Here is a 22,146-nt window from a genome sequence, read left to right on the forward strand (position 1 = left end):
TCTCTAAACTTTGCTTTTTATTATCGGCTAATGCGTTTAAAAATATTTATTGAATGTGACAAATCACTGAATTGATTTTTGAAAAAAATGAAGTGAAACAATAAACCCGTCATTGTGCAGCATTTTGACTATGTTTTGTCTATTTTATAATCCAAAAAAGACTTGTCATTAATCCTCAAATCAACGAGAGTTGGAGACCTCAATTTCTGTGACGCACTCCATATTTCACATTGTCGATTCTTGCATTTCCTGAGATTTCGTAGCTGCTCACTGAGCTGCTCGAGCACTCCAATATCCAGTGAGTATACAGCATTTATCAACTGAAAACTAATGATGTCTCTGTGTAGAAAAAGTAAGAGTGGGCACATCTATCAATTAGCGCAGAGCAGGAGAGGAGCGGATACTAATGCAAGGTATGCGATGGATATTAAGAAGGCAACTGTTGTCTTCTTCCACTTCTCCCGTGAATTATTGCCTCTTTTACCTGGTCTGGATCTGTGTTGAAGTCATAGAAACTGATGAATTCCGTCACGAATTCGCAGTATAAGAAGTTGTGTGTTTCGTTTTTAGTCCTTAAGCACCAGTATGTGTTGCTGAAAAACAAGTGTGAGTAAACTTGAGTTACTTTGACAAATTACTTGTTGCAGTTTTGGCAGAAACAGAATTCTCCAAGTTCGTCAGGCCAAAGAGGGGGCGTTTTCCAGTGGGATGCGGTGTGGGTGAAGCAGTTCATTTGAGGGAGTGAACAATCTTTAGGTTTCAAGGAACCATTTGGTCTGTGAAATTATCATATATCACGGAGATCCGAATAAATACTTACAGCTTCTTTTTGTACTTCAAATAATGCTTTTTTGACATTTTTCGTTCCAGGAGTTTTCTGAAAACTACATTTTACAAAAACAAATATGATAATGGCCACTTACATCGGATGAGAAACATTTTTGGAACAACTGCACTTGCTCAGAATTCCTCTTTTCTGCCGATGATGCTCTTCTACTGGCTCAAAATCACTTTCAACATCTTCATCCAAATTGAAAAGATCTCCTTGATACCATTGATTCTCCTCTGCAAAGTGTTCTTCGTCAACATACGCCAGGAATTCATCTTCTTCGTTTTCGCTATTCAAAATTTCGGATTGATCTCGTTTCTTTCTACACGGACACTGATCAATCCAATTGTCCCGACATTTGTATATCCGCCAGCGGTCTTCAACTGTGTAGTAGCACTTCCAAAGCTGAAAAAAGTAGTGAAATAATAAATTTGAAAGTTGAATTTACTTGTCCTTCCACACAATCTCGTTGCCATTTTCTTCTTCGGCACTCTTTGGAAAGCCGATTTTCTTTGTTGAATTTCTTTTTTTGTTTCATGTAACGATCCCGAATTTTCTTCAGCTTCGGCATTTTTCTGAATTCAAATTTCAATTACTTTCTGGGAAGAAAATTAATGTAACGTACCCTCTTTCGATTAAAATAGTGTCTCGCCAAGGCTTCAGTTGTAATGCATGCTTCTTTTTTCTTTTCTTCAACGACACCAACTCTAATAGGCTTCTTCCATTCATTCGGGCCGGTTTTGCTACTCCAGCTATGTTCAACATTGTTGGAGCAATATCAACGTTCGTCACCATCTCTTTGAATCTAAAAATTATCAAGCTTACCAAAATTGATGTTGTCAGATAAAACTTACGAAACATTTCTAGGTATTCCTGGACCTCTCATAAAGAACGGAACTCTTATATCGAATTCATAAGGCATGTTTTTTCCTTTCAATAACCCGAATTGGCCTAAATGATACCCATGGTCAGATGTGTAAATTGCAAATGTGTTCCATAATTGATTCAACTCTCGCAATAGATTGAATAACTGAAATTTCAATTTTCATTCAGTACTTAGCATCCAAATTCTCACCCTAGCTATTCCGTCGTCAACACTCTGCAAGGTTTGGAGTCGTCTTCTGTGGAGTAAATCCGTGAAAGTGATATGCACGTCATTCATTTTCCCAGTTCGTTGAAGTAACCACTGTTTGTCAGGATTGGGTGCGAAATTCCAACTTCCAGTTCTAAAAACACCTTGTTATCAAGAATAATGTTGAATAAGTTACCTGTGACTGAGTTCATTTTCAAACATGTGTGCAAACTGCGGAGCAGGGTCTTCTGGACCATGAGGGGCCGGATACGAAATTATTAGTGCAAAAGGTTGCCATGCTCTAGTTTTGATGTGTTTTTCAATGAATTTGAGGGATCTGTTTGTCACTAAATCTGTGAAATAGTCCTGGAAACGCAGTATTAAAATTTTTTTCCAAAAACGAAATCTCACTTTTTCATAATCTGACCCAAACTTTTCTCTTTCACCATTTGAGTTCATTGTGTAGTTGTAAAACTTGCTGTTTTTCACAATTGCATGCCACTCATCCCATCCAGGTGGTATATACGATCTAAAAAATCAATACAAATCTACTTCTTCATTCACACCTTATTTTATACCCGTCATATTCGTTCAAATATTTCCCAAGATATGCAGTTCTGTAACCGGCTTCTTGCATATAGACTCCAATCGATTTTTTCTCATGAACTTTTCTGAAAATAAGAAGTTTCTTATCAAATTTTCACATGTTCTTTACCTCCATTCGATTCCAGTGCAGTTTTGATTATTAGTGTGCACATGATGATTATGCACGTATAATCCGGTAAGAATAGTTGACCGACTGGGACAGCAAATTGGAGTTGTTACATATCTAATAACAAAATAGAACTTTTTGCTTAAAAGATATGAAGTGAAAGTTTTACCCTGACGTAAATTCTGTCCCTCTTTCTTTCATAATCTGAGTAGTTTTTGGCATAAAGTTCATAGAACCAAGCTCAATATCTTGATCATCGGTCAGAATTAGGATCACATTATGTTGCCTGAAATATTCAGCTTTTTACCTAAACTTTTTATTTGAAACTTACGAATCAACAAAATTGATAACTGCAATACAAGAATATATGAGAGAGCAAAATATAGCAACGACCAATAAATTCAAATTCATGTACGTATTAGGAGGAAGACGGGACAATGTAAATGTGGACAACGAGTGTCATCAAATGAAGTGGCAATCTGGAACAATTAAAGTAGGTGCGAGACAGAGAACAAGTGAAGTGGTTTGGAGCAACGATGTGCGAGGGGCCAACCACTATTACACTCACCTCATTCCACTCATTTGCCACCAATCAAAAGGGTAACACCACGGACAGATACTTTTCCGCCTTGTCACTCTTGACATTCCTCGATGAAATTGGAATGTCATATGTAACAAGTTCATTTGCACTCGAAATCTTGAGACACAGACATTTATTACTTCATAATAATTAATTTATGTACATTCAAAAATAATATTTGATAAAACGTTTGAACAGACAGTGTGTGAAGAAAGGGGAACAAAATAAGTTATAAGGTATAAAATTAATTAATCGGGAGAAAAATGAACATTTTTACAAAAAATGAAAGTAGAAACCGAAAAATGTTGATGGTGGACCAACGATGGAATCAATGACGCTCAATCTCTTTGATAACTTTTCTAGCGTCTGCAAACTTGTCGGCCAGTGGGTTTTCGTTGTTAACATAGAAGCAAGATGGGATCTTATCGGTTGAGTCGTGTTGGAATTTGAGAAGAGGAATGTTTGGATAGCATCCGTGCAACTGAAAATGGAAAATTTGTTCAAAGTGTTGGTAAGAGGTGTATCTAAGAAGAGTCATCCAATTTAGAAAAAAATAAAAAAACACGTACCACTCTTCCTTGCCATCTTTGTTGAAGACGGAAACACGAAGAAACTCCACATTCGAAACATGGAGATGAGGATTTCTTCTTTCTTTGGATTTGATCCCATGTTTCGTCAGTTGAAAAGTTGAACTCGGGCAGCAACTTCACGGCCTGAAAATACTTCAATGAAAAGTGATAATTTGCATGTTTTGGTTTTCTCTTCCTGATGCTTTCACACTCCTATTACTAATTACTACGCAGCCGACCCTGAAGGTGATAAACGTATGTTTTGTCCTTTTTCCCTTCAGCCCTCGCGCACTCCACACGCATAAAACACATATGCGCATTTCTCATCCACACATAGACAAATGCACACCAGCCCTCAACACAAAATACGTCACCTCCACAAACTGCCGCGTGTTGCATCTGTCCTTCAAATCGGCCAAATCTCTATCCTCGATTTGTTTATTGAAGACGACAGGCTTTGATACAAACTCTGATACAGATTCAGGGTGTTCATTGTATGTTTCTCCTTTTCTGGTCACTTGCTCATAAGCAACAGAATAATCGAGGTCAGATGCAGACAAGTAGATTTTCTTCTCGTCCTTGCGGAGAATTTTCGGGAGAGTCGCCACCGCCTTCTCCAGCTCTTCTCCGATTTTCAAAGTGTGACGAGCTTGAAGAAGATTACAGATTTTTTGATTATCGTCCTCAGTATCAGACTCCATTCTGAAAGAAAAATTATAATATGAGCAAAAAAAGAGAGAATTGAAAAAGAAGAATAGAGAGAATGGGTAAATGAATTCATTGTACTCATTTTTGATGTCTCATTAACATTTGACATTTTGCATCTTACAGTGAAGGATTAGGGAGCGTAGCTTTCTGTAGACACGAGAAAAATTAGTAGTGCTTTCTAAAAACAATGAAAATGGCAGGAGAGCATGAGATTTTCTGCCAAGAAATTTGAAAAAGTGTATGCAAATTTGAGTATATCACTGGATGTAGCGAGGGATTTACCTGACTACAATTACGAAGGCACGTGAAGACTCATTGTTGTTTTCTGTTTAAGTTGGAGGATGATTATCAGGAAAGAGAAGAACATGTGTAATTTATGAAACCGATTGCTTGCGGCTACTATCAAGAAATGTTGAGTAGTTCAAATAGAGAACATATGTTACTTGTTGCGTACTATGGCATTTTCCACAGATGTTTGTGAAAAATGAAATGTTTTCAAAACGTTTTTTCATATTTAAATGAACGTTTGTGTGAGTCATTCAAGACTATCGGTATCAAAAAACACTGTTTACGTGGGAAAAATTCGCGCAAGCTTACACGACTGAGAACGAAATGCAGTTTCGAATCAATGTGACATCTAGAATGGAGAAGAGGTAAGAAAAGTGAAAGCTTCGTGACGAATTGAGTATCTAGGGATATGCTTAGTCTTGTGTCTAAAGGTTTTCTCGAAATAATCAATTCGCCCATTTTTATGTGAGCGTTTTTCAGAGCTGAAACAGGATGCCAGAAACACATAATTTCGTACAACATAATTATATATTTTGGAGCTTTCCGTTTCCAGTCGAAAATTGGTATGTTGAAACGAGGTCGTTCTGAGATTTTATAACACAAGAGCATAGTCATAAAACAAGAAAAATAGAAGCAGTAATAAATAATCTTGACGAGAAATACTTTCTTATTCTTATTATTACTATCTATCTCGTCGTTGCAGCTGTAATGTTTGAATGAGTTCACCGGTCATTTTTTCTTAATTTATTATCAGAGGAAAGATTGAAATTGCCAGATGAATCAAGTATTACAGAAAATTTTTTTTCAATGTTCGGAACACATTCACGGGTACAATACTAAGTGAAATGGGTAGTCGTATATATATTGAGGAATGATTGAGCTATCAGTTATCAGTTTCAGTATCGCTGTTTGCTTGGTCATCACGAGTGGGAGATCTCATTGGGCAGTTGTAAAGAATCAGATTCTTTCCATTTGGCAAAACTCCAAGGTTGATACGAGGCAACGATTCTTTCGTTTGTTTTGACCTATAATTTAATATGCCCTTTTCACTAGTGTTAACCATCGGTGCATGTGAAACCCACTTCATCTTTTTTGTTCCCTTTTCTTTGCTAACCATCACTTTTCCGTTTTCCACAAAACGTTTCACATACGGCATTTTTTTGGTAGAACTGACTTTCGAATCAATTCTGAATCATGACCATAAAAAAGTTGAACTCCGGACAAAAACTGACCTGTATCCAATAGTGAGAACCAAAGAGTTATTGTGTCCGCTACCAGCTGCTGCACCTCCCGGAGTCCGCTGTTTCGACTCATCCCCCTGAACAACTGGAGAACAGTGTCGCGTTTCGGAATGAACGAGTTCTGGGGTTTGGCAAGTCTCCGACATACAGCAAGCTGTGAATCTAAATGTTATTATGAGGCACAATAAATTTGAAAAAGTGAAGATAGATAGGTGAGAAATGTGAAGCCAAGGGCCGGGCAATTGTTTATTGCCGGTGATACTGCGGAAATCCAACCGGTGAACCACAAGAGAACGCAACTAAACAAAACGAATATAAAATAACAAATGAAATTATACTAATATGTTAATTACTAATATGTAGTAATACATACTAATATGTACTAATCTGTACTATACTATCACTTCCGAAGCACTGACAGTAACATTGCAAGCAGTTTCAGATAAAAGGAAACGCAGCAAAATTTTTTGAAAACTAAGGAAAAATGTCCACGTCATACATCTCAAAAAGGATGCACAAATGTTGGAGAACACACAAAAAATACTGCTTGACAACGAAAGCGATTTGAATGACTACAAGCGACAAAAAGAATGGGCGTGTCTGGAAAATTCAGTGCGGTTTTGTTCTGGAATGATTGAAAAATGTTTGGTTTACAAATTTATTGTAAACATGGTGGCCCTCAATGAAATATCAACACAAACGATTAGTCATAACAATGGTTTATAGGATCATGCAAAGCCAAAAAATTTCCCTATAGTGCAATTTGCTCTCTTTTCTCAATTGCCAACCTCCAGGTTTTTATTTCTCGATGAACACAAGACCACACACAACAAATGCGAAGATAAACGTCTGTCCCCAATTCGAACGACCCAATTCAACATATTCTCCAAGAAATGGGAATCGAACCATCCGACTCAATGCTCATGGCTCACATCAAAAGACGGAAAAAGGAAAAAATGTGAGCTTCGTTGTTCGGTGTTGCGCCGATATGTCATTTCTGTTTCCAAGACTTCCATTCAAAATTCATTCCGAATTAGTGGTTTGAAGTAGACACATTCAGAAAATCTGGTACCTCTTGAGCTGAAATGAACATTTGCTTTTTATTCGATTCTGGAGGTAAATTATTCAAAACTTGAAAACACGAACTAATAAATGAAAAGAATTGAGAAACAAAGAATTAATACAATAACGTATCAGATTTAGTAGTCTGGTTTCTCTGTTTTGATATTGATTTCTTGCTTTATATCTCGTAACGAATATGGTCCATTAGAGCGTGACATAGATGGTCCTTGATATCCTGACGAAGTTGGTTCCTGTGGGACATAAACAAATCCATTGAAATGAGCAACTTCTTCAACCACCTCTGTTTTGATTTCTGTCTTGATTTTTTGTAGCGAATATGGTCCATGAGAACGTGACGAAGATGGCCCCTGAGATCCTGAATTAGAGGCCTCCTGAGATTCTAACGAATTCGGTTCCTGTGGAGCTTGAACACGCTGGTTAACGGGAGCTGCTTCTTCGACCGCCTCTGTTTTGATTTCTGTCTTGATTTTGATGTCTGTTTTGATATCTTTCTGAGTTTTTCGTAACGAATATGGCCCATGTAAGCGTGACGAAGATGGTCCTTGAGATCCTGCAGTAGAGGCTTCATGAGATCCAGACAAGTTTGGTTCCTGTGGGACTGGATCATATTGATCGAGGGGAGCTCCTTCTTCAACCGCCTCTGTTTTGAGTTCTAGTTTCATGTTGCGCAACCTGAAAATAGATGTTGTGTAAAATATAATCAAACGCGCGGTTTTATCCACCAGTAGCTAGAATACTCTTACACTAAACAGCCCCTGGAAAACTCCGCACTTTTGCCACCTCCACATGCGGTAAGCCCCATTTCCCATTCTGAATTTTCAACCGAAAAATGAAATAACTTACATTAAACGCATAGAACGTGCAGAAAATTGTTCGCCATTAGCTGTCTCCAATCTGAAAATGTATTAATTTTATTTGAATTGGGCCTTGAAGCTCACTTTATCCGTCTGTTTTCTGGTTCGCCTTCTCCAGATGTGTCAGCAAGCTCTCTTTTGATGGTTCTGTAGTTTTGCAAGTTTTGAGAAAGACTCTTCATAAAAATTTACCTGTGGCGCTGAACTGATCGACCTGAATGATTTTGCTCCGCATTGATTTCTTCTTTGATTGCAACCGAACGCGTGTTGCAAGTTGAACTATTGTTTCTCGCATTACTGAAGAAAATAAAACTGGAAATTCTTTACTCTATTCTTGTTCTATATCAACTTACTAGCGAGAAGATCTGGCCGTCCCATGTACGACGCTGTGGACGCTCTGTTCTGATGGATCCAGTAGGATTTTGAGAGACGACTCATACCTGGAAATCAATTAAAAATAGATTGAAAGAAGTTTTATGAAATATTCACTTTCGAGGTAGAATATCAATCTTGATGAATGGGGAAACAAAATTTTGAAGAGTGGTTCCAACTCCTAGCAATCGAGAAGGATCAACGATGGTTTTAAACTGAAAATAGATTCAAACCGATAATAATGAAGTACTTCAAGATAACCTACCATCTTAACTACTGGACACGTTTTCATGGACGTTTTATTGTTTTCTGGAGGCGGAATATCTTCTACAACGAACGTCTCCTTTTTTGACTCTAGCAAGCGTGAAGTCCAATTTTTCACTTGTTTGGGAACAAGACTTTCAGTTACACCTCGTTTTCCTTTTTTGATAGCAGTCTCTAAATCGTTCCTTCCAAGGAAGCACAAGGTCTGAAAATTAGTGCTAAAGCTGAAAAGCGGAGCTAGTAGATGAAAAACTTACTGTATATAGATCGTAATGAGGACACGCTTTTTGAAATTTATCCACATCTTCTTCGGTTGTACGGGTCTCTTTTTCGGACCAAATGAATTGATCTCGATCTGGAGAAAGCGATCTCGACGACGGTTTTTTATAACTCGGGATTAATCTGAATTTGGATTATAATGCTATTCATCTATTGATCGAGTTATCGAACAAAACTAGTTTAGATTTTGAACTCATCCAAACGAGTTGATGAGATCTAAACTAGTTCCGTGTCAATTCAGAAACTTACACTTCTTGACTTTTGAAGTATTTCAGAGATCTCTTTTTTTTCTTTGTATCGCTCAAGTATCTGGTTGTAGTTTCATCAACGTTTGCCATTTCCCAAGTTTGTCAATCTCTTCTGAAAATAAATTATTTAAGGAACACGTACTTAAAAAGTAGTTAAAAACGTAAGAATCGTATGAGAACATGTAGTTGAGACAGACATCAATAGGTTGGTTATTTCTTCTTTCTTTCACGTCTTCTTGTAGAAAGTCTGAGACAAGCATTATAAGAAGAAAATTACGGGAAATGAGGAGGAAGAGATACAAGAAGATAGAGAAACGCTGCAGACCGATAAAGAGTGCGCTATACATTAAGACGCAGGCGTAACACTAGATCTCCTTTCGACTGAGAAGACAACGTCGAGTGGTGGCAGGCTGGTGACCCTTTGTCCAGTTGGCCTAAGCTGATATATTGGGTTGTGCAGTCTGCTCACATGAAATGAGACATTTGCGCGACGGAGACTCAGAAGTATTGTTCGAAGGAGTTTAATAATTGCTACATAAAAAAGCGGCGATTGAAATTTTCCCGACGTGAGATTCATGAAAAATAGAGATATCACCTGATTATCTCGAGCGCAGAAGAACAAAAATTATTAGGCTAATCCTGCAATAAAAAAGGTAGCACCTACAAAAAAAATGATAAAAACCTGGCTAATCCTATCCCAACACATTAATATTTGATGGATTCTCTGAAGAAACGCGAAGAAAATCACGAATTCGCACGAGTAAATGAGTGTTAAAGTGGATACGCACGAGGATACACACCTATCAAACTGAAATTCAAACCGCTTTGCGCCGTGGTGAGACCCGCTCATCAGTGAACGCTTCGCCTCGTGGTGCGACGCGGTCAGAGAGAGAGAAGAGAGAGCTGTATAAAGCGTCCTGTATGCAAATGCGCCCCACACAACACACTGTCGTTTTTATCGCTAGCTGAGATTGTCCACGAGGGTACACAACAGAACGTCGATAGAGCAGTAAGACAGTGGAAAAAAGAGAGAGCCCAGAAATTAGTATTCGGAGGAGGTGAGCGATTATTGGTTGGGTCTGTGGCATGGTTATGTAGTTGGGGGAATGGAATGAAGAGCCTGGTAGATGGTTACAATAAAAACAAAGCTCATTTTCCAATAGTTGGGCGGTTCTGAAAATTTATTTTCTTCAAGAAACTTTCAAATTGACAGGCCCGACTCGGTAAAGTTCAAGATACTTTATTCAAGATTATGAACAATTTAAACAAATTTTCTGAATTACTCAAAACTTGGGTAATTCTCGAAGCACCACCAAAAACGAAGCTGGCACAAAATTTCTGATGAGCACACTGGCGAATTTGATTAATTTTTGTGCTTTTTTTCACTCTTGAGACATATGAAAACTTTACCAAAAATACATAACATTAATAACAAGACTTTACGATTGTAACTTTACGAGAGTCGACGTCACCTAGAGATGTACCATGGTTACAATTTCTTTTTTGCTCACTCTTCTCCATTTCACTTGTTTGATGTAACCAAAAAGAATAATTTGACTATGTTTCCCTCTACTTTGCTCAGCTTAACAGACAGTAAGTGTTCTGGAATCAAGACTGAAAAAAAGAGATACATAACAGCTACAATAAAATCTATATTTTGTTTCAAATGTTCAAAATTTTACGTTTTGAATTCATAATAAGAAATCAATAGTGGATAGCATACGGTAGTGGCTCCTGAACTATATTTGGGCGCCTTCAATACTTACAGTGGTCCAGAAGTTTTGGTTGAAAAAGCTTACATCAATAATTTATTTTTTGTTAAAAAATCAATTCAGGGCTGTTTATTACCAATTGAAGAAAAAAAATTGATGCTCCACTCACAAACCAGATTTCAGTCTCTGAAGGCCTTGTACAAATAATGCCAGTTATAAAAATGGAGTTCCCAATTAAGACAAAACACGTGAAGAAAACACTGAAAAGTTTGGACCATCAAATTGACTACGCTCAGTTGGAATATTACCTTAAAAGTGTTTTGCACGTTTTCAGTTTTATCTATTGCGCTATTGTTGAAGAGAAAAATGTTTTTACAAAAATATTTTCTTGAGCTTCCTTATACTATTAAACAATAGTTTCAACCAGGCCAAAAACCCTCTTACTCATAATATTGTCAGTTTTGACCTTTCCAAGTCATCATCGTTCGTGATAGCCCTCATTGTAGAGAATAGGCTAATGGATTCCACATTCATTTGTCCTCTTTTTCAAAAAATTAATTTCATGTCCTACTCAACCATTCAGTTTTTCTCCCCTGGTCTCTGTTTATGCTGTTGTGACAATAAAATATGAGAAAGAGATCATTCAAAAAGCTTCACACTTTGAGTAGACTTCCAATATGAGTTTCTACGCGAGACGTTTCATTTCTATATTTTGAGTATTTCAAGAATACTTTGCTTGAATCAAAAACACTTTAACAAGCATATACACTCTCTGCTCAGCATCTCGTGGTTGATGGTGGTTCAATTTACTCTGACTCTCTTTTTCTATTTTTGAACACGTTTGCTTCAAGTAGATAACAATGATTCATACCCATACTCTCTGATTCTCTCCATGTTCCTATGACAACGCCTTTTCGAAATCAAAGTGAGAAAAGAAACAAGCGTTTAAAGCTGTTTTTATTGATATGCTACAGATTATAGAGTCCGAAAATGGTTATCTACTCTGATAGAATCAAGTTTTCATGTTTTCTTTTTTTTTCCTCCGTTGTTCTCAAATATATTTTGCACTTTGGAAACATTGAGCATCCAATTCAAAAAGTTCACTGTTGTACTTTTCTTGTATGTTTCTAGGTGTTTAGATTTAAAAGTAAGACATGTTCCTATTTGCGCAGCTGTTTCATATCCACTCCAGCCTCAATTTCTATAGCGTGAATTTAGGAGATTTTCTAACTATTCTGCGAATTTCCTTTTTTTTGTTATTTTACCTCTAAATAAATTAACACAAACGCAAATTGCCCTCTTTCCTCGGATTACACTTATTTACCCAAAATTCATTTTACGCTCTAGTAGATATTCCAGAAAATGCACACGAACAACCGTCGGGGCAATAGACGTTTCCAACAAGGGCCTCCTAACGCTATGATGAGGCAAGTTCATTATGGATTTTATTTCAACCCTCCAGTATATCAACAAGTACCTGGACGACCTCTCAGACATCCTCAGGGAACTCCGAGATATAACCAAGGATCTTTTGAAAATCGACGAAGATCTCGAAGATCTAAACCAAAAACTTCTGGAAAACGAACTAAAAGGAAACAACGTAATAAACAACGATCTCCAAGATCTCAACAGAGAACTTCTGGAAAACGAGCTAACAGAAAACGACGTAATAAACAACGACCTCCTGGACCTGGAGTAGGGAGACTCCAAAACTTCCAGCAAGGATTTTCCACTTACCGACGAGGAGAGCAATTCGATCGTTCAAGATATCAGATAAATGGTCAGCTAGGATATCCTGATGCGCGGCAGGAAAGTTTGCAACATCTTCAACAGATGAATCCTCAACAAGGTTAGTTAATAGACAGAGATTGATTGATTCATTCATTTATTGACGAATGGACATGTCTCTTATGCGGTAATCGAGAATTTGAAGTATGTAAGTTAGACATTGAAAAAACAGTTTGTTTCTAGTTGTTACTTTTGTTAAGAACAAGACATTTAGAAAGACCCGCTTATTTAATTTTCGTTTTGGAGCGTTTTTAAGGTTTACTGAACTAATTCATTTTAAATGAGTACTACAATTCGACAAGTGATCGATATTCTTTCAGGCCAAGGTCACGAAAACAAAGCTCTGCGATCAGATCCAAACACATTCAATCAGCCTGTGCCACCGCAGCCGTTGACGAATTCAACAATTCAAGAGAGATTGACATCAAATCCGTCGGAAGCTTCAGATATTGAAACCCATCAACCAGTGAGATATTGAAAATGAGAAATCTATATGTATGAACTAACACTTTTTCTCAGAAACCCAATCTTGAGCCAGATCTGATAGAAAATCAAATTGTGGATCCGAATAATGATGGCAGCAGTGAAAGAAGCAGGTACATGATAACTTTTTAAATGAAAAGCTAGGAAACTAAAAAACATTAAAGAAAATAGTGTAAAGACTAAAGAAAATAGTGTAAAGACTTTCCGACTCTACCATCTTTGATATACAACTCATCTCATCCGTTTTTACAGATCTGTATTAGTATTCTTGGAAAACGTGGAAACACAGCATCTTGCTAAAACACGCATCAAAAATGGTCTCCAAATCAAAAGTATCAAGTGAGTACAATTTATTTCTTACAGATTTGAAATTTTTAACATTCCAGTTACGTGGAAGAGGGTGATAGTCAGAAATCGATTGGATTTGTTGTTGCCAATGGTAATAAAATCGAAAAGAAAAATTGTGTTGAAGAACATGGCGAAAAGGCACCAGAAGGAAACGAGATTAATGAGCCTGCGCTACGCTTGACGGTTGGTATGACAATGAGTGACTCCATTTCCGCAGAAGATTTCGGAAAAGAGAGGGAGCAAAAGAAACCCGTTAGGTAAATTTATAGGTTACATGACAAGAAGTCGAAACCAAGTGCAAACGTGTACATCAATAATAATAATAAGAGTTTGCAGCTCTGTGAATATGAGAGACGATAGTCACAAACCAAATGAATTGATTGTGCCCAACAATCCAACATCGGAAAATGAAGATCTAATTGCGGGAAATGAAAAGCATACATCAGAAGTAGAAGACAGTGAACAAATTGACTATCGTGCTGGCAATATGTTGAATGATTTTGTGCCAGAGACAGACAGAAAAGAAGAAAAACCAAAAGAGCTTGTAAGGTAAGTGTTCTAAACATGAATTTACTGGAAACAAGTGAAGATGGAAGGTTTCAATCTCTATTTTCCGAAACTGAGCGGAATTGGTTTTTCGGAATTGGTACTTCAATTTCTATTTTACAGCCTTGGCACATGCTCGTGTCATAAAGAACATGAGCCACCATCCATTTTCACTGTATTAACAGCAGCTCCTAAATCAGATCCTCACTCCGTGATACAAAACGAAACGGGAATACTATTCGACCAGTCAAAGCCAATTAATAAATCTGCATGGTAAGGCATTATTTTTGATAACTACTCAGTTTTTTGGTATTCAGCCCAGATATCTCAATCAACAATAACAACATGAATACTCCAATCATCATTACTGTGGTTCCACTTATCTCAAATATGAATGAGAATGCGGTTGCACCGATAGTATTTGGGGATGGGGAAGCACCATGCAACCCGTAAGTGAACCACTATTTCAGTATCCAAATTTCGTTGAGATTTTTCAGACCTTCACTACCAAATAACAATAAGCACAAAAAGGATGAAGAAATTCCATCCGAAACTTCGGGAATTCAAAATGCGAGACCAGTGTCTCTTCCTTCTATGGATTTAGGGCCGTTGTCAGCTAGTGAGGTAGTGGATGAGACAATGAGGTACGTTGAATTCCAAACGTATGTTTCCAAAAAACATTCAGTTTTTCCAGCTCTAATCTTCCAAGTGTCGAGATCTCAACCAGAGATATTATATCGACTGATTCCACAGTAGTTTACCAAAAAAATTTAGAGCCAGTTCTTGAACTGCAGACAGCCAAAAACACAAACGACGAAGCAGCAGAAATTTTGAGGTGAGCAAGCTTCTAGTCAGATTTTAGAGAAAAAAAAACCATTACAGAACTCCGATTACTCCCGAAATCAAATCGACATTTGTGATCTCAACTTCAACAAGTTGCAACGGGGATAAAGCTAATTATGGGTATTCTGAATTGAACACAGAGGTGAATCACAGTTTAGAAATTGATTTTCAGAAACTCACATCTAAATGGTAACAAACACGAAACAAGCTTAACGGAGCAAGACATTTCCGGTTTTTCTGAAGTCTTCACAAAAAAGCGGAATTTGATTACACAGATTAAACCAACCCCACTTCTGTTGCTAGGTGAAGAAGAAAACATAGTTGGAGAAACCGACAGGTGAGTAGTGCGGCGTTGAAATAGATGACTGTCTCGTTTTCAAGAAGATTTCACTAATTATTGTATTTCAGCTCTCGTTTTTTAAACGGTTCCCAATTAAAAGAGAAAACCAACACAACTACAAACAACATTGTCAGTCCTACAGAAGAGGTATCAGAGGATGAGCCCAAGAGCAAGAAAAAGAAAGTTGCAGACTTCGACGAAGAGCACAGAGATCACGGAAATATTGTAGCAGGTATTTATTCAATCAGAAAACCAAATATGTAGTTCTTCTCAAGATTTTCTGAGATTCTCAGAACAAAATCCGCTAGAAATTATTACATCCAGAACACAATTTTATCTTATTCTAGTGCAGTTAATCTCAAGATTCATAGCCTGATTGTATTTTAATCCTGCCGAATGTAGTTTCACTGGATAATTCAATGACGACATCACATAATACGCATAAGACAATCGAGCGAACTAACATCTCTATTTTTATCATTTGTTAATCTTACTAGACATTAGTATATCAGTAGCTTTTTCGAAAACTTGAACTCATCGATGCGTACTTTTCGTATTCATTTCTCAATCAGACTTTCATTTTTTCTTCTCGCTTTGAATTATAATATAGAACACCACTTACTTTCTGTTTACTTAAACTAGTGATTTCTTGAGTTGGTTGATTAAAGATGCGGAGCACTAACCAAATCAGAATCCTACATTCTAGTAAATTTCTGTTTACCACTTTCACGTTAATAATGATGAATTATCATACCAACTAAAATCTCAAGGGATACCACTTTCTCATAGTATCAGTAAGAAAATAGGCTGATACAAAACAAGCAGCAGGGGATAATAGAGTGCTGAAGAGAAATGTAGATCAGAAGAGAAAAAAAGTGGTCGTCTCACGTACTCTTTCGGTTTTGAGCCGCATTCACACCAGATTATTCTACTTTTTCTCTCTAATTTCATATTGCAGAATACGCCTCGTTGCCAACAAGCCCGAAGTACACGGAAACTCAGCTGGGTACATGTTTCCTATTTAATTTATGACAAATAATTATATGTATAATGTGTATTTGCAATAACACATTCAAACTTTCAGGGATGATAGCTTCTGTGCAACCTGTGGCCTATCATAATGGGTTTAATGAAACCAAACCCAATGACGAGGCATCAAACGAAAACACTTCACAGGAAACTTCTACTCCACAATTCCAGCAAACTAAACAAGAAAAGTACAGAGAACTGATAATCGAAGCTCAATCACAACCGCCACAACGAGGACCATCTACAGTTTCTGAACCTGCCCCTGCTGCGGCATCGAATGTAATGGAAATTATTGATCTCCGCACACCACCTCCGCAGTCACCGGTTCATATACAATGCCCAGTAGAGATTCCGATCGTCAATCTCGAATTATTGAAACAAGCTCAAGTTGCCGTCCCAACTAAGTCCGCAAGTGTTGAACGAACATTTCAACTTGCTATCAGAAACAACGTGACTTTCAAGAATGAGGATATACTACGAAGAGCGATGACTTCATTACCAGGTATTTCATGTTTCATTGGTTTCAATTCTATCTGTCAATTTTCAGCTTCACATACAGATTTCGCATCTTTGCAATCATTCTGTAAGTAATATTCAGTTAACACTTTTTGAAGTTTTGTACAGCATGTGTCACATGATCAATACAGCAGAAACTATAACTTTCCAGATGCAAGTTGGCTTCCGCCGCGTGCAGCTTGGCTCAACTTGTATCCCACTTCAGGAGTTCTTGGCCCACCACGTGTAACTGCACAAATTGTCACAACCCGGGAACCGACACCAATGACTTTTGCACAGGGAACGATGAAAGCATTCGAGAAGTGAAGTACTACTAAATAATCCTTTATCTAGTAACTTCGTATTGCTTCAGTCTTCATACTTCTAAATCCAAAATGTTCCGTCCTCGATGTTTTCCATTTTCCCCTTCTGTTCTCCTAATCCTTAGTTTCCCATTTATTCTTCATCCACATTCTCTCTTCCCCTCTCTCGCAGCTTAGTTTCCATCCTCATCATTTACCTCTTCAACGTTGCACGTTGATACTTCTGTCAGGATATGCGAAATTAGTTTCGTCTGCCATTTTTCCCAAGCTTTTAATTTCCGTTTTCAAAATCCCAATTCTGACCTCCCGGTTTTTGAACAAATTTGAATCTCTTTTTTTAATGTGAAATCCAAAAACTATCTCCGCTACTTTTTTCTTTCTGCTTTGTTTACACAAACTTTTGTTGCTCTCTTTTGTTTCAATCTATTCTTTTTTGGAACTACAAAAAATTTCATTTTTACCTTCGACATCCTCTTCACTTGAAGTATGTCTTTTTCTTCTGCATAAATCACGTATTCCGAAGTAATTTTTTGAATTGTTGAAATTGAATTAGTTCAGGTATAAAATAAAGAAAGAGATCCGGCATGCAAGTTTTTATTTGTCGAAAACTTATCAAAGCAAAATAATTACGAAATTTGGAACTTTCCAATGAGAGTTAGCCAAATGAATTTTAGAATGATGGGTCGGCAAATCACTATTTAAAACTTGGGACAAGGAACGGGTCGGGAATTTTGAACGGGAAAGTTGAATTATGAAGAGAGAATCAGAAAAAAAACGCAATAGAAGAAATACTGGGGCGAAAGCAAGAAATAAGAGAAAAGTTGTCATGCAAGTTACAAAGCAGAATGGTAGAGTTACAATTGTTTGAATGTCATCAGAAACAAAAAAGATAGAATGATTAAGATAGAATAAAATGAAATCCAGTCCAATGTCAACATTTTTTCCCATGGTAGGATAGAAAAAAACACAAAAAATCGGAAAAGTACCAGGTGAAAATTTATAAAATTGTTCAATTATGGTTTTTGTATCCACGGTAATCCACACTTCCTCCCAAGTAAACCACAAGGGTCTGCTGTTTTGTCATCAGGTCGTAGACTCTGTTGCTGATTGCCTGGTACTGTTCATGGAGTGGATCCGTGGTGTCCAGTTCGGAGAGTCTCAAATCAATGTAACGAAGTCCTCTGATTATTGTTTCTGAAAGAGTAATACAAATGTACATTATGTTAGAATGCGAAACTCACCACCCTCCATCACACCAGCCAATCGAATATTCTCAGTGAGTCTGTCGAGGTTTCGACCACGCAATGTGTCGGAGTCTTCTTCTGCAAGATAAGTAGTGTTTGATCTTGGAACTAGTACAATTAGTTCTCTTACCAACTTTCTCGCCAATGTAACCGCACAGATTTCTAATAACGCTACGCTCGCGCATTCCAGAAAGGTCGGCGACAATATCCTGTTCTAGAATGTGAAGCATGGCTTTTGCGATTCTATAACGGAAAATGTAAACGTTCATGAATGTCTTGAGTCTCTTCTTGACGACATTCTTCTTTCTTTCGTTGAAGTTTCGAAGTCCTCCAGTAGATTGCTTATCGTAAATAAACTTCAAACGGCGGAACATATCTAAAACAAAACTATATTAGTTAGCCCAATACGATCTTTTCTTACCATGAAGATCGGGGTCACAAGTACGTTCAGGAAACATTTGATCAGGATTTGCGAGCTCAATTTCTTTCTCTCCATCCGCGTCATAAGTTGCAAGAGGTTGGTTACTATCTGTATCGTTTTCCGTTTCTTCTCTCAACTCTTCTTGCCTGAAAATATATTAAATTAACACCTAAAAAAGCATACAAACCCTACTTGACTGATTCAGTTTGTTCCGAAGTTGTTGATCCATCGAATGGATAATCAGCCGCATCAGGGTAAACTTCTGGACGATAGTCATAAGTAATTTTCTGTCCTGGAATGTATTTATCGGTCTCAGCATTGGTGTCACCGGACTTCTGAGCAGGTGCATCATTCGGCGCATTAGAGGAAATTTGCCTGCAATTAAATACAATTAATTATTGTTATTTGTTTTCGGTGTTTGAAACATACCCTGCTGGGGCGTATGGGGCTATCCAATATCCTTGCGCTGTGAGTATAGCGTTTTCGACATACAACGTCGCCATGCTGTCAGAGAAAACAGCTTCAACAGGAGTCAGCTCCTTCCTGGATGAGCTTTCCATTAGTGATTGATCCTTTTTTATTGATTCGTCTTCTCCCTTGGATTCATTTGTTTTCTTGGATGCGTCCTCTTTTTTGGAGGCATGGTTTTGTTTTGTTGTTTCTTTCTTCAAAGAGATGCCTTCTTTGATGAGCTCATTTTCCTTCTTAGATGCGTCTTCATTTTTCAAAGCGTCCTCAATCTTTCCTATATCATCAGGCTTCAACTCAACGTCTTTCTCAGACTCCTCACACTTCTTAGCGTCTTCATCTTGTTTTTTCTTGTTGAGTTCTTGAACTTCAACATCAAAATTTGCCTCAACAGCTGTCTTGTCATCAGCTGCCATAACAAGTTTCACCACCGCTTCAGATTCCAAAGAATTCGATTTTTGTAGTTCCAACAGCGCAGCTGCTTTCCTTGCCTTTCGTAAAGCGGTCTTTGTGGGTTTCTTGGGTTCTTCTGGCATTTCTGGTGTTTCTGGCTGCTCTGCCATCTCTTGATTCGATGAGAGCAAATAATAAGCATTCGATGAGCAAGGCTCTGAATCATGTTTCATATCTTCTTTAGCCAGAAGACCATTATCCTTCTCATCGGATACTTTCTCTTCTTTCTCAAGCTTCAGATTTGCTTCTTTTGGCCCGACGGGTTTAGTTGGTTCTTCCACCTTTTTGCTTGCTGCAGGCGGTTTCTTGTTGTTCATCTTGCCATCATTCTTAACAGGAGCTTTGTTCGGCACTTTTTTGGAAACTTCTTTTTTTGAAACTTCTTTTGTGTCAGTTTCATCTTTGGAAGAAGGAGCTCCTCTACGTTTCAAATCGTCGGTTACTGGAAGAACAACTTTCTTTGGTTCTTGCTTTGGTGGAGAAGCAGATGGGCCGCCGTTATTTTTCTTATTTCCTCCATTTTTCTTGTTGTTGTTTGAGCGATTGCCATTATGTTTTGGGCCGACTTGCTTCCAAGGTGATGCATTCTCTTCTTTTTTCTCATCGACTTGATTTTCTAGCTGTCCTGTTTCTGGTTTGCCTTCAGAAAGTTTCGTAACCGACTCAGAGAAATTTTCTCCTTGTTTTGGACTCTCACTTCTCGGTGATCCATTTGCTGATGGAAGAGACTTTTGGACAACTTTTGCATAAGAAAGACTTTTGCGTTCGAAGAGAAAAGAAGATTTCGCTTCCAACTTTGTATCAACAGATTTCTTGGTAATCATGTCTTTTTCCAAAACAACGATTTTGTCCTCTGGAGCGGAAACAACTGATGTCACCTTTTCAGAAGTCTTTTCAACTTTGGTTCCTTTCTGAACTTGGCCTTCCTGAGTGACTTGTTTAACATCTGACTCTTTCGGTCCAGATTGTGAAGATTCGCCGGGATAAATATCAGCTTCAGTGAGTGCGTGCGATTTGAAATGTTCATCGCTGGAGCCACCATCTGATGTGCCATTTTCCTTGAACTGATTGATGAATTCGACAGCAGATCTGGTAACCTCCGGGTGACTGAAATTGGAAATTAAGTTCAAAACAATCGGAAAACCACCCACATTTTCTCCATTGGCTTAGCAGGAATTTTTGTTTGGTAGTGGAGAGTCTTATTGAAGTAGCGATAAAAATTCTCGATTGGTCCAGATTCACTCCAGCTGTAAACAATTTTTTAACGGAACTGTTAATTTGGTGAATACTCACTCTGTCAGTGTCTCATTCATGTTCTCATCCTCAAAACGGTCAAGAGCTTCTGGTCCTTGTTGGAAAAGAGCATACAAGTATTTAGCATTGTTAATGTTGACAGCAGCTCTGATGCAAGCCCACATGAACTTGTATTCCGAGATTTCTTCTCTTGCATTAATCTTTGCATGAACGTTATCTGCAATCAGATTGGTAATAAATAGAAACAGTGAAAGTATCAACCGATTAAAGCTTCCTTATCTAGAACATCGAAGTTCATCATCTCAGTGGTATAACGAATACGGAACTCTCTGTATTCTCTGCGATTAATCAATCCGATAAAAGAGCAAATGAGCCATCTGTCGCTCGGTTTGTGTTCCTCAACCATCGTCTTCTCTCCTTGCTGCTGGAGAAAATCATGTCTCCACTCGTCGTACTGCCTAGAAATCATCAATACTCAAAACATCGTAACAGTCTGAGCAGTTTACCATTCTTTTGGCTTTTCAATTTGTTTTCCAAAGAGAAGAGATTGCTGACGGGCGCGATACACGCTCTCCAATCTTGTACATGGCTTCGAACTTGTAAGTTTGTTGCTGAACAGCCAATCGTATCCAGGCATTAAGTTCTGAAATGTAAATGTTTAGAATATTTATAATAAAGATTCTGCAAGTAAACCCCTTGCAAAAGATCTCTTCGTTGGCCGGTAACGCGCTTATATCCCTCACGAAATCCTTGTCCGTCTTTATGTGGCCTTGGAGCTGACCATCTGAATATCAATACTTGCTGAATTATAACTAAATTTAAAAATTCTTACGCGTTAGTTCCAGAGAAGTTACGATATTCGAATTCTCCAAGAAGCGCAGTTTCGGACAAGTACTCGTTGATGAGATTGATTGCACACTGCCAGTTCATTTTTCCTTGAGATCTCTCATATCCTTGATAAATTTTCATGAGATACTCCATTCTTGCGAGAACCAAATCGTCAGCAATTTCTGTAACAGATGCTTATAAAACCTCCAATTGTTCTTAAGTTTTCAACTCACTTATGATAACATTTCTGTTGAGATTGGTGCGCATGTAATATGTGATATAGGTGTTGTGATTGTTTGCGGTGAACCGCCACTCTTGGGACATCCCATTTCCAAGATCGAGAAGACAAGCGGCAAACGACACGGTTCTCTGAAATTAGAATCATTTGAAAACTTGTTCATTGGGAACTTCATACGTTCAATTGTTCCTCGCTTGCGTCCTCTATGACCAACATGTCCCAGTTGGCGGACAT

General features: G+C 37.9%; 6 protein-coding genes across 6 annotated transcripts; 1 reads left to right on the forward strand and 5 right to left on the reverse strand.

The window, feature by feature from the left end:
* Positions 1-128: 128 nt before the first annotated feature.
* On the reverse strand, positions 129-3,024 carry GCK72_024065 (uncharacterized protein; the record flags this gene model as incomplete). The annotated part of the gene is made up of 15 exons (XM_053735702.1): positions 129-320; positions 485-593; positions 639-776; positions 821-877; positions 924-1,234; positions 1,278-1,404; positions 1,455-1,634; positions 1,684-1,859; positions 1,905-2,055; positions 2,098-2,267; positions 2,313-2,430; positions 2,480-2,572; positions 2,617-2,730; positions 2,783-2,899; positions 2,945-3,024. 15 exons carry the CDS (start codon positions 3,022-3,024, stop codon positions 129-131), a joined length of 2,133 nt encoding a protein of 710 aa, XP_053579268.1.
* A 497-nt stretch (positions 3,025-3,521) lies between these two features.
* Positions 3,522-4,463, reverse strand: GCK72_024066 (uncharacterized protein; the record flags this gene model as incomplete). The annotated part of the gene is made up of 3 exons (XM_003118370.2): positions 3,522-3,674; positions 3,763-3,906; positions 4,137-4,463. The coding sequence occupies 3 exons, from the start codon at positions 4,461-4,463 to the stop codon at positions 3,522-3,524; spliced, it is 624 nt and encodes a 207-aa protein (XP_003118418.2).
* Positions 4,464-5,641: 1,178 nt separating this feature from the next.
* On the reverse strand, positions 5,642-6,145 carry GCK72_024067 (uncharacterized protein; the record flags this gene model as incomplete). Its single annotated transcript, XM_053735703.1, has 3 exons — positions 5,642-5,783; positions 5,841-5,945; positions 5,991-6,145. 3 exons carry the CDS (start codon positions 6,143-6,145, stop codon positions 5,642-5,644), a joined length of 402 nt encoding a protein of 133 aa, XP_053579269.1.
* Positions 6,146-7,198: 1,053 nt separating this feature from the next.
* GCK72_024068 (uncharacterized protein) lies at positions 7,199-9,189 on the reverse strand (the record flags this gene model as incomplete). Its single annotated transcript, XM_003118143.2, has 9 exons — positions 7,199-7,754; positions 7,926-7,976; positions 8,021-8,083; positions 8,129-8,233; positions 8,290-8,376; positions 8,426-8,523; positions 8,574-8,777; positions 8,830-8,974; positions 9,101-9,189. 9 exons carry the CDS (start codon positions 9,187-9,189, stop codon positions 7,199-7,201), a joined length of 1,398 nt encoding a protein of 465 aa, XP_003118191.2.
* A 2,984-nt stretch (positions 9,190-12,173) lies between these two features.
* Positions 12,174-17,010, forward strand: GCK72_024069 (uncharacterized protein; the record flags this gene model as incomplete). Its single annotated transcript, XM_053735704.1, has 17 exons — positions 12,174-12,660; positions 12,920-13,065; positions 13,119-13,195; positions 13,335-13,421; positions 13,469-13,687; positions 13,767-13,979; positions 14,100-14,249; positions 14,294-14,425; positions 14,474-14,620; positions 14,671-14,811; positions 14,859-14,961; positions 15,095-15,156; positions 15,228-15,391; positions 16,118-16,165; positions 16,244-16,690; positions 16,736-16,771; positions 16,856-17,010. The coding sequence occupies 17 exons, from the start codon at positions 12,174-12,176 to the stop codon at positions 17,008-17,010; spliced, it is 2,814 nt and encodes a 937-aa protein (XP_053579270.1).
* Positions 17,011-18,015: 1,005 nt separating this feature from the next.
* On the reverse strand, positions 18,016-22,146 carry GCK72_024070 (uncharacterized protein; the record flags this gene model as incomplete). Its single annotated transcript, XM_003117801.2, has 14 exons — positions 18,016-18,200; positions 18,248-18,328; positions 18,381-18,626; positions 18,672-18,817; positions 18,864-19,046; positions 19,101-20,699; positions 20,744-20,839; positions 20,886-21,063; positions 21,108-21,304; positions 21,353-21,489; positions 21,540-21,630; positions 21,679-21,856; positions 21,908-22,043; positions 22,090-22,146. 14 exons carry the CDS (start codon positions 22,144-22,146, stop codon positions 18,016-18,018), a joined length of 3,510 nt encoding a protein of 1,169 aa, XP_003117849.2.

This window comes from Caenorhabditis remanei, chromosome X, assembly GCF_010183535.1.
Source record: "Caenorhabditis remanei strain PX506 chromosome X, whole genome shotgun sequence".
NCBI classification, from domain to species: Eukaryota; Metazoa; Nematoda; class Chromadorea; order Rhabditida; family Rhabditidae; genus Caenorhabditis; species Caenorhabditis remanei.